This window comes from Nyctereutes procyonoides, unplaced genomic scaffold (assembly GCF_905146905.1).
Source record: "Nyctereutes procyonoides isolate TBG_1078 unplaced genomic scaffold, NYPRO_anot_genome, whole genome shotgun sequence".
Lineage (NCBI taxonomy): Eukaryota > Metazoa > Chordata > Mammalia > Carnivora > Canidae > Nyctereutes > Nyctereutes procyonoides.
Genome location: NW_026575148.1, coordinates 1,081,206 through 1,093,560, shown reverse-complemented (window position 1 = coordinate 1,093,560; position 12,355 = coordinate 1,081,206). Strand labels below are relative to the sequence as shown.

The window sequence follows — 12,355 nt, the reverse complement described above, 5'->3', positions numbered from 1 at the left end:
CAAAGTGAATATTCCCAGCAGCCCAAGATGGTCACCACAGTTCTTTTCTAAAATTAAGAGTGTAAAAGAGCTCTTCATGTTTTTTTTTTTTATGGAAATACCTTTAACTCTTTGAAGCTTTACTTTTAACTCTATCTAGTATCTGATTTTATCTAACTAAGTCAGATAGATGACATACTTTGATTTGATGTAGGAAGCAGAGTTGACTGGCAGAAGGAACTTGCCATCAAGGGTTAGTGACAGTCATTTGAATATGAATATTTGAGAAGATGCCCCTGAAATTTCTAAGTGTTTTTTTTTTTTCTCATATCACCTTAAGAAAAGGGCAGCCTGTTTTCTGGAAGCATTTCTATACACCATCTTTGTTGATGTGGGTGTTTAAAGACAACTTTTAAAAGGTTAAGTTAAATATAGTTTGATAGTCTAATTTCCGGGCGGAGGCAGTAAGAAATTTGAATAAAACTATCCAGTCATGTTTCATTTCTGAACAATTATGGGGAAGGGTAGGTGTTTTCCCAGTTGGAAGACATCTGTAGTAGATGAAAACCTGCAGCAGGATTTGATATGGGCAACTTGCATCTCTGGCTTCTGTCTCCCCACCCACCTCTTTCTCACCCACACACATGGAGTATTTCGCAATTACATGTCTATAAAAATTTTGTTCTCAAGAACAAGCAGACCAACATGCTTGTATCTGAATCTAGCATGTATACAGCTAAGTGATTTTTAATGCTTCTTCTTTTCAAGATAATAGTTTGATAACAGAGACTAGCCAATTACATTTCATTCTATTTGGAATCCTATACCACAGTATAATGAAGCTGAATCTCATTCATCACGTACATTTCATTACTGTGGATTTAGTGTCCCCAGAACTACTCAAAATGCTTCATTTATGCTTTCAGTGTCAAATGAAATGCCATCAAAAAGAAAACTTAGGATCTAGCCTATTTGTTTATAGGAAGAGATAAACAATAAGTGTTAATCTCTTATGGGGAAAAGATGCAGCAACACCTATACAAGCCAGTTCACAATGGGAGATACAGTAAATGAGTAGATGATGCAGCTTCTAAAAGCTGTATGAAACAAACAGCATCTTGATTATACTATTTTTTCTTTGATTTATCCAGATTAACTTCTTATACTAGTCCAGCTCACCAAATTTTTTTCTAATTGTCCATGTTCTCCCTGCCTGCAAAGAAGCAATCTAAATGTCAAAGGGCAGTCAAAAGTATTTGTAGATATGCCACTTTGTTTTCAGACTCCTAATTGACGTTCATTATTAAAAAGTGTGTGATTCGTGGTAGAAGCATTTAATTAAATTTTAGTGAAATAGTCTTTCTTATCGAGAGCCAGGAAAATTCTTTCTTCCAGAAATCAAAAGATGATTTCCTCTGACATCAAAACGAATCATTAAGTAACTTTGAACCAAGATAAAATAGTCCCACCACTATGGGTCCATTTGAAATACAGGGGTTTCCCCCCACTCTGTCTTAATATCTTCTTGATTTGAAGATTATTTAATTAAACTTGTAAAAAATTACTAATATAGACTGTAAAATAAAAACCACAAACAAATGATGACGAGTATAAGCAGGTGATTTGACAATCATAGGCACTCAATGTGGTAACTTGATATAAATGTTAAGACTGTTTTGATTTTATAACATAAAAGCCAGAGAAAGAAAGGCTTAATAGGGAGTCCAGTAATTCTCCTTTAGGTCATTCTAGACATTAGCTCATCTATTAATAAGAGAAGGAAAGTAATTCTTTGCCAGTAGGTGGTGCTTTTGTATAAAACATCACTCAAAGATAAACTCATTTTGACTAATTTTATATCTCTATACATCTTGAGCCTGAAGTGCATCTCCCAAAAAGCCAGCCCCAAGTTAATTCCACTTTTTCCTCTGAAATATATACCCATTCTCTCACTGCTCATAATGACTTTTTGTCATCTAATTCTCTCCATTTGGAAGTTAACATAATCACATCCATGAATAGACAGACTCACTTTCCTTTGTTTGAACGGGGGTATTTGTATGGATTAGTCTTCACTGTGACTCCTCACTAGAAGAGAGATCTGTACGTTCTTGACAATATGGGCAGGTAATGCTGACTCTAGCCACGAATGTCAGTGCGATCAGAATCCAAGAGCAGTAAGAGCATCTTAAAATTGATGTCGGCAGTGTTCTTCTGGTTTATCCTGATCAAAGTCCTTGCAGTTGCTAATCTACACTTAAGGGCTTAATGCTTTTCCCTCCAGAGCTTCAAGTACCTAAATTCTTCCACATTTTGGAAGAAGGGAAAGTTACACTCTCCTGGAATAAATGAGGATTAAGGCTTATAAACACAATAAAATCACACCAGATCCTTCTTTACAACAGCCTTAGACAATCCAGATTCCTCAGCTCATTCCAATTATAACTCTAAGATGAGTGATACCCTACTAAGTACCCCAGCAGGGAGAGCCTCGCAGTAATGAAGTTGAGGTATTTGTGGGAAAGAGTCGCTACTTGCATCCCACGTAGCTGCAAAAGGATGAAGGCAGCCTATTGACCAGTCTTAGTGGCGTAGGAAGTCAAAGTGTTTTTAAGCCAACGCTAAACTGTCCTGCAGATAATTTTCACCCTGCTTCCCATCGTATCCCCCTCCAAGCTCTTCACCAGATACAGTTCAATGTAGCATTTCATGGATTCATTCATTTGAAATTTGAACTCTCTTCACTTTCTCTGAAGATCATACAACTTCACGTGTATGTGCTTATTACATGGAGAGAAGCATTTGTATCCGTAACAGGCTTTTTCCAATCATTTCCACACACGGGCATTAGGAAATCAAAGGGGTCTCATTCAAAAGCTCAATGTTGTATCTTAAATCTTAGGTTATAGTTTGGAACTAGTCTAGGGAGAAATCCCATGGACACAGAAAATGCTTTTTCCAGCATGTGGTGTGTTAAGCCTTTCTGAGCCAGTAACCTGGATGTGTAGGGAGCCTGTCAGAGACTAGAGGTCTGATTCACGAGGCCTGGCCCTGGGAAATCCTGGGAAATCCTGTAATTACTCCCAGGCATTGGCAGTGGCTCTGAGAAGGCGCTGCCCCCCGAGGGCTTCCAAGCACTGCTCTCCTCCCTCTGGGCATGCTCCGGTGTCTATGCGAGTCTTGAAGCTGATGTTTGATGTAATTGTGAGTTCCTGGGGGCTCCAGGCCTCCTCCATCTGTAACTGGGTTTCCTTTCCTCCTACAGAGCTTGCACTAGCACTCATTTATCTCAGAGTTCAAATCTCTCCCTGCCTTCTACTCAAAGCCTCAACATCAAGTCAGAACCTGTTTCTCCTCCTAGAGACCGTACCACCACCCCTTCGAGATACCCACAACACACGCGCCACGAGGCGGGGAGGTCTCCTGTTGACAGCTTGAGCAGCTGTAGCAGTTCCTACGACGGGAGCGACCGAGAGGATCACCGGAATGAATTCCACTCCCCCATTGGACTCACCAGACCTTCGCCGGACGAAAGGGAAAGTCCCTCAGTCAAGCGCATGCGACTCTCTGAAGGATGGGCAACATGATCAGATTATTACTTAATAGTTTTTTTTTTTCTTGCAGTGTGTGTGTGTGCTATACCTTAATGGGGAAGGGGGGTCGATATGCATTATATGTGCTGTGTGTGGAAAAAAAAAAAAGTCAGGTACTCTGTTTTGTAAAAGTACTTTTAAATTGCCTCAGTGATACAGTATAAAGATAAACAGAAATGCTGAGATAAGCTTAGCACTTGAGTTGTACAACAGAACACTTGTACAAAATAGATTTTAAGGCTAACTTCTTTTCACTGTTGTGCTCCTTTGCAAAATGTATGTTACAATAGATAGTGTCATGTTGCAGGTTCAACGTTATTTACATGTAAATAGACAAAAGGAAACATTTGCCAAAAGCGGCAGATCTTTACTGAAAGAGAGAGCAGCTGTTATGCAACATATAGAAAAATGTATAGATGTTTTGGACAGACCCGGCAAAGGGTGGCCACTGGTAAATGTTAGGAACACACCAGGTCACCTAACATCCCGAGAACGCGCTCACAAACCTGCACGCATATCATTGGCGTATGGCACTCATTAAAAAGGATCAACGACCATTAAAAGAGGACCATACCTATTTAAAAAAAAAAAATGTGGAGTTTGAGGGCTAACGTATTTAATTAAATAAATAAATAAATCTGGGTCTGCATCTCTTATTAAATAAAAATATAAAAATATGTACATTACATTTTGCTTATTTTCATATAAAAGGTAAGACAGAGTTTGCAAAGCATTTGTGGCTTTTTGTAGTTTACTTAAGCCAAAATGTGTTTTTTTCCCCCTTGATAGCTTCGCTAATATTTTAAACAGTCCTGTAAAAAACCAAAAAGGACTTTTTGTATAGAAAGCACTACCCTAAGCCATGAGGAACTCCATGCTTTGCTAACCAAGATAACTGTTTTCTCTTTGTAGAAGTTTTGTTTTTGAAATGTGTATTTCTAATTATATAAAATATTAAGAATCTTTTAAAAAATCTGTGAAATTAACATGCTTGTGTATAGCTTTCTAATATATATAATATTATGGTAATAGCAGAAGTTTTGTTATCTTAATAGCGGGAGGGGGGTATATTTGTGCAGTTGCACATTTGAGTAACTATTTTCTTTCTGTTTTCTTTTACTCTGCATACATTTTATAAGTTCAAGGTCAGCTGTCAAAAGGATAACCTGTGGGATTAGAACATATCACATTGCAACACCCTAAATTGTTTTTAATACATTAGCAATCTATTGGGTCAACTGACATCCATTGTATATACTAATGAGTTTCTTTCATGCTATTTTGTTTTTGTTTTTGCATTATTATCAAATGCAGGGCCCCTTTCTGATCTCACCATTTCACCATGCATCTTGGAACTCAGTAAGTGCATACCCTAACTTGCCCGTATCCTAAATTATCTGGTTGGTTTTCAGCCTAGAATCTGAGACACTTTTTAGAAACATGCCCAGAATAGAAAAGCTGTGTTGGGGCACATGTCCTGCAAATATGGCCCTAGAAACAAGTGATATGGCGTTTACTCGACGCATAAGTTATAAATTCCCACAGAAGAAAAATGTGAAAGACTGGGTGCTAGACAAGAAGGAAGCAGGTAAAGGGATAGTTGCTTCGTCATCCATTTTTAGTTATTTTAACTGACCCTCAACAATCTTGTCAGCAATATAGGGCTGTTGAACAATCCCGGTGTGTCAGGACCCCCAATTGTCACTTCTGCATAAAGCATGTATGTCATCTATTTTTTTTCTTCAATAAAGAGATTTAATAGCCATTTCAAGAAATCCCATTAAAGAACCTCTCTATGTCCCTTTTTTTAAATTTTTCAAGAAATAACGATGACTCTTGTCTAATATTCGTCTATAAGGGATTAATTTTCAGACCCTTTAAAAAGTGAGTGCCATAAAAAAAAAGTTGATATATATTGTTTAAAAGAGATTTCAATCTAGGAGTGATTTTCCTTCTCTTGGAATGTGAAGATCTGTCGATTCATCTCCACTCATGTGCATTGACATACACAGCAACGAAGATCCAGACAGTAAGATCGACACTGCTATCGCACGTGTAGGACATTTCTTATCCATTCTTTTCTTTCACTTGCATAGTTGCTATGTGTTTCTCACCATAAAAGGCTGCCGCTGGGTGGCAAAAGCCAAGAGACCTTACTAACTAGGCTGTATTTTTCTTAACTTGATCTGAAATCCACAATTAGACCACATCACACCTTTGGTTGTATCCATATAGGATACTAGCCTGCCTTGTATTAACGTTTTGTATACTAAAAACAAAAGAAAAAATGTCTATCAACCTTTCCATATATCCCACTACTTGAGGTATCCATGGAACATGAAAGAAAAACATTTATGCAGAGGAAAAACAGAGGATCATCCCTGAAAACACACACACACACACACACACACACACATGCGCGCGCACATACATATTCACACTGGGGGGAAATCTAAGAAAGTCATTTTCCTCACCATAGACTTGATCCCATCCTTACAACCATCCTTATAACTTAATGTGTATAAAATATGCAAACATGTCACAAATGTTCTTTGTCATTTCAAAACACTTTATCAATATCAGCAGAAATTTACCAGTGGGTGGGAAAGGGTCATTATGTGAAAATATGAAAAAATAGCCATACTAATTTTTTTACCTGCAATTTGCCTCAGCAACAAAGGAAAAGTGAATTTATAATGCTGAAGATAAAGTAAGCTAAAGTACCAGCAGAAGCCTTGGCTATTTATAGCAGTTCTGACAATAGTTTTATAAGAACATGAAAAAGAACAGAATCACTTGAAAATGGTTGCCAGTCATCTCTTGTTCCCGCTACTGAATTCATATAAAGTGGTAGCAAGAAAGCGAAGGGATAATCTGAGAATTTTTTAAGATGATTTAATGAGAAAAAGCACAATTTTGATTGTGATGAGTCACTTTCTGTAAACAATCACTGTCTATCTTTACCCTTCTACCTTATCTGTAATTTACCATTTATTGTATTTGCAAAGCTAGTATGGTTTTGGGTTTTTATCACGGTAAATCCTTTGTATTCAGGAGTTTAGGGCAGAGCCCTGAGGGAGTCTTATTTTACATAACCCATCCTAGAGTAACATTTTAGGCAACATTCTTCATTGCAAGTAAAAGAACCATAAGTAGCGTTTTACACAGCTACAGATATTGTTATAGCTAATCCTATTTTCAAAGATTTTTGGTAATATTAAGCTTAAATACTGGTAACACTGATGCAATATAGGGAAGCTGCACAACCTGTATATTGTATGCATTGGTGAGTGGAAGGCTGTTCATTTCAACCTTTTTTAAAATTGTGTTTTTTAGTAAAATGGCTTATTTTTTTCCCAAAGGTGGAATTTAGCATTTTGTAATGATGAATATGAAAATACCTATCATCCTCAGATCATTTTAAGGTTGACTAAAGTGAGAAAAAAAAAGAATTCCAATACACTCTTTAAAAGAATGTCTGCCCTCTCACACTATTATGTATTTGTTTTTCTTACATACCCATCTTTTAATTTAGAGCTAGCGGGTTTTTTTTTTTTTTTTGCCCCCTTTATGCTTTTGTTTATTTTTCCAGAGGGTAAATGCTTTGTATTTTCTTTCTTTAAAAAAAATTCTTTTTTTAAAGAAGCAGCCACTTGAACCCTCAATAAAGGCTGTTGCCTAAGCATGGCATACTTCATCTGTTCCCATTTGTGCCATCTGCTGTGATGTCGTCACTTATATGGCGTTAATTTCCTGCCACTACAGATCTTTTGAAGATTGATGGAATACTGGTGTCTGTTAGAATGCTTCAGACTACAGATGTAATTAAAGGCTTTTCTTAATATGTTTTAACCAAAGATGTGGAGCAATCCAAGCCACATATCTTCTACATTCAATTTGTCCATTTTGGTTATTTTTCATAATCGGGTATTGCATTTTGCCTTCCCTATTCATACCTCAAATTGATTCATACCTCAGTTTAATTCAGAGAGGTCAGCTAAGTGATGGATTCTGTTGTGGTTAGAATGCAGTACCAGTGTTCTCTTGGAGCAAAGTAAACCTGGGTCACTGTAGGCATAGGACTTGGATTGCTTCAGATGGTTTGCTGTATCATTTTTCTTCTTTTTCTTTTTCTGGGGACTTGTTTCCATTACATGACAGTAATTAAAATAGCTTGTAAATGAGGGCATACAAGCATTTGCAACAAATATTCAAATAGAGGCTCACAGCGGCATAAGCTGGACTTTGTCGCCACTAGATGACAAGATGTTATAACTAAGTTAAACCACATCTGTGTATCTCAAGGGACTTAATTCAGCTGTCTGTAGTGAATAAAAGTGGGGAATTTTCAAAAGTTTCTCCTGCTGGAAATAAGGTATAATTTGTATTTTGCAGACAATTCAGTAAAGTTACTGGCTTTCTTAGTGATGCAGTGTCTGTGGTGCATTTTTTTTTTATTAATGTTTTGCTGTTTAAATTTATTCCACTTTCTCGTGTTTGTGAAAAGCAGCTTCTCCCACAAATGCAAGTGAGCATTCTGAGTTTCCAGCTCAAAATACTTAGAAAAGGGGGAAAATTTGTGTTTTGGAGGGAAGGGTGTAAATTGGATCACTTTTCTTGGGGTGATATATGGACTCAGCCAGTGTAAGCAGTTCAACGTTCTTATCAAGTGGTTCAACTTGTTGTTTTTTTTTTTTAATTTAAATTCAGTTAGCCAACATATACTACATCATTGATTTCAGATGTAGTGTTCAGCAATTCCTTACTGGCATATAACACCCTCAATTTCTTTATCAAAATAGTTCCACAAAGATCTTGGATAACTTGCTTAAACACAGAGATTTTTCCAAAAGTCATTCTTTTTTTTTTTTAATTTTTTTTTTAATTTTTATTTTATGATAGTCACACACACACACACAGAGAGAGAGGCAGAGACACAGGCAGAGGGAGAAGCAGGCTCCATGCACCGGGAGCCCGACGTGGGACTCGATCCGGGGTCTCCAGGATCACGCCCTGGGCCAAAGGCAGGCGCCAAACCGCTGCGCCACCCAGGGATCCCATCCAAAAGTCATTCTGAAAAGCACTACCATACAGTAAAATAAATTATTTATAAACTAAGATGTGTAGAAAGTATTTCTCCAGATGTATTTTTTTTCTTCATCAAAAATAGTTTCTTTAGGGGCGCCTGGGTGGCTCAGGTGGTTAAGCATCTGCCTTCAGCTCAGGTCATAATCCCAGGGTCCTGGGATCGAGCCTCACATCAGCTCCCTGCTCAGAAGGGAGTCTGCTTCTCCCTCTCCCTCTGCCCATCCCCCACCAGCTTGTTCATGCTTGCTCTGTCACTCTCTCAAATAAATAAATAAAATCTTTAAAAAAAATAGTTTATTTAAGCAAAACAAAAGAACCATAGGCTTTTATCTAAATTCTTGAAAAAAATAGTAAACTCATAATTTTTTGAAACTTAATATACGCATTACCAAAATTCAATGATAATTTCCAAAGGAAATGTCCTTAGAAAGACAACAAAAAGACTAATTTAGGAACTGAAAGGGAAAACAAGAAGGCACTGGCCAGCCACCTGCAGAATTTGGGCTAGTGGGCTAGGTGGTTCCTGCTCTGATGGAAAAAAGAATGCAGCCTGGAGAAGCATTGCATGTGGCTTCGAGATAGCCGTGCTCTTATCTCTGTTCTTTTTATTCATTGTCAGTAAATATTTATTAACCATTTATTATGTGTAATTCATGTGGTGACTCCTAGGATGAATGAAGATATAGCCTTTGCTCTTAAGAAAAAAGTTATCATCTATTATAAACTAATAGATTAAAAGACTCATAGGGAGTAGAAACTGTTCTCAGAGACTTCTGCAAAGTGCCAGGAGGGAACCACTTGAGAGATGTGCGGAGAGGAGCAGAGCACGGACACTTCCTAATCTGCCCAGCAGAGGCAGCCTTAGACTTGTCTTTGGAGGGTGAGTAGGCTGGAGAAAGGCCCAGATGGGCGAGGGCAGGACTAATTAGTGGACATGTGACCTCTGCGGTCACACATGGCCCCACACTTAGTTTCATGCTCTACTGTCACCATCTTGATAATTTCATCTTTGAGTCTTATCTGTAAGTGAAGTCTGATTATGTGAGGAGATACATAGAAAAAAATGGAAAGCTTTTTAGTAACCTTCAAAGCATCTTTTCCCTGCTTTTTTTGAAAAAGGGACATTTCCATTTCACACTGAGCCCCACAATCTATGACTAGTCCTAGATGAGGACATTCTATAGGAATAGAATTCTATAGGAGGAAATAATAGTTATAAAGGCACAAAGTTGGGAAAACAAGAGAAAAATTGACAGGAATGGTGGCCCATCCTGTTTGGATAAAGCATGGCCATGTGTAGGTGTCGGAGAAGGTCATGGAGAGGACGTGACAGCCGAACTCCAAGCTGGACCCAGACAATCGGAGCGTCCTCACCCCCGTCCCTGTCTGTAGAAGGTACAGTCCCCACCACCATTCCCATAGCGGAGCCACTTCCAAGGACACAGCCTTGAGAAAGCAACGTGTTGTTGAGTCCAGCTGGATGGTAGGCCTGACTGAATGCCTAGTTAATTAAAGCCACTATAGAAACTTAAGATCCTGGCAGGGTGGTGTGGGGATTTACTAGTCTTACCCCATCAAGGACCAGCTTCATAGATAAGTCCCCTTGCTTAGTACCCCTGCCACCTGCTGATCTGGAGTGCTCTGCCCCTTTGTTCTCTCCTTGCTCTGCATGTACAGGAGCCAGTTTTAGATTTCACCCAGGAAGCTCCCAAGTTTTTGAACAAACAGCAGAGGAGCAATAAGAGACAAGACTGGAAGAGTTGTCCGGGATCTGATTGCAAGTTAAGAAGTCTGGGGTTTAAGCAATTAAATGAAAGATTTAGAAGAGATGGAACTGTCAAAATTCAGAAAGTGATGAGATTAATGGCAGGTACGATGATAGAAAGACCTGTAAAGTTTACAGTTTTAAGCTTAAATGATTAGGAACATAGTAATGTCCAGAGGGCAAATGGAGAAGAGCTTGCTGCCATGTGAGGAAGGTAACTAAGTCACTTTCCAGCATGTTGGGCTTCACTTCCATATCCAAGTAGCAGATGAGAATGCTGTAAATGCAGACTTGAGCTCAGGATACCGGTTAATGCTGAAGATAAAGCTTTGGATGTTATTAACAGGGAAATAACAGTGAACACCATGACCATGAAATGGACTTGTCAAGGGGAAGGTCAAGGGTGACGGAAGAAGTAGGCTTAGAAGGGAATGTTGTGAGGGGCGACCATAGAGAGGAAAGAACCTGTGAGGTCAAGGAGCATTCAGGCAGAAGGAAAGCCAAAGTATGCTCTCAAGGCAAGAAGAGGTTCCAAGGTTAAAAAAAAAAAAAACAAGGTCAAATGTTGTGTTAGGATCACAAAGAAGGGCAATGGAGAAAGGGACACTTTGGCCTCGGGTGTTCTCTAAGAATCATTTCAATAAAATGGTGTGGGAGAGAGGCTGTCTAGCAGATGTTGTGAAATTTCGGGCAGCAGGTGTGAACAAATCTTTCACAAGATTTGTGATTAAAAGAAGTGAGCTGGCGTGAGGGGCCAGCAGAGCCAAGGGTAAAGGAGAAGGTTGTGAAAAGGCCAGGCGGCACCGGGGCATGTTTGTGGGTCAGGGGAGACCTCAGGGAGCAGGAGCAGACGTGAACCATCCCCACCAACAGCCAGAGGATTACGTTTTGTGCCCCTAGGCCCAATTCCTACAGGATTCCTTCATTTGAGAGGTGTTTGGGAGTCTGAGTTACTAAATCTGGTAAAGGAAAATTATTCGACCAGAGTTTCTGAGTGTTGGTTTTGTGAATTAAGTCCTTTCTCCACTCTGTGTGCATGTCCCTGTGGCGTCTTCCCTGTCCTTACGGATCGACTTCTAGCCGTGGCTGTGATGAAAGAGGAAAGCCAAGCGGGCTTCCCTCTGGTTGTTTCCCTTGAATTCCCACTGTTCTTACTTCCTGAGAGCAACTGGCTCTATCAGCAAAAATAAAGCTATTCCTTCACCCTCTCCTCTCGCAGGCAGAGGTTACAGTCATGAAAACACAGAGGAGGTGCTCCTAGGTTCTGGGTCCAGAGTAGTTCCTGGTTTTGGTGGCCTCCTCGCCAGACCACCAGCTCCATCACACCCAGTTGACGGGCTCAGACTCGAGGAACAATCTCTAGTCCTGAAATCCTCAAGCCTAGCAGCCAACTTCTACTCTAGGGCCAAATGGTGATGACAGTCACCCTTTGAATCCGGTAACTTGGGCAAGAGCCAGGTGGAAAGGACACAGGAACTACCAGTGGGGCGACTCCAGCATGAGCAGAAGGTAGTTCAGAAAGCCCTTTACCCAACACTCCACCACCAGAAATCCTGGCTCCATGTCAGTTCCCTTGCCCTGCCCTCCCTTCCTTAATGAGAGCACCAATGCCAGGAAGGTTGCTTGGCCCAGGCGACCTGAGACAACTGACGCTGAGGCTGGTGTGTGAGGCAAGGCAAGCTGCTGACATATATTGAGTACCTTTCCACCAAGGGCTTGACCTACCTTACCTCCCTGCTCCATGACACTAGATGCAATTTTTCCAGAGTCATCCAGCCTCGTGGTCGATAATCAGACCAACTTTATCCCTCCCACGCTAAGAAGGATCTGTCAAGTGAGATCTAGGTATCGATTTTCTCACCTATCACTAAACTCAGAGGGCTGCTCTGAAGCCCAATTAAGATGTTGGTAGTTCCTAAGCACTGACGAG

The 12,355-nt window shown here is 39.7% G+C and overlaps 1 protein-coding gene across 13 annotated transcripts in view; it reads left to right on the top strand.

The window, feature by feature from the left end:
* Positions 1 to 8,000, top strand: part of MEF2C (myocyte enhancer factor 2C) — a 170,522-nt gene extending 162,522 nt beyond the window's left edge. For 11 of the 13 annotated variants that reach the window (XM_055312842.1, XM_055312838.1, XM_055312839.1 and 8 more), the window contains one exon: positions 3,245 to 8,000. In XM_055312842.1, the coding sequence (XP_055168817.1) occupies positions 3,245 to 3,566 (322 nt within the window). In that variant the 3' untranslated portion in view covers positions 3,567 to 8,000. The remainder of the gene's footprint in view (positions 1 to 3,244) is intronic. The other 2 variants (XM_055312848.1, XM_055312847.1) reach the window with 1 other exon arrangement.
* Positions 8,001 to 12,355: the final 4,355 nt, after the last annotated feature.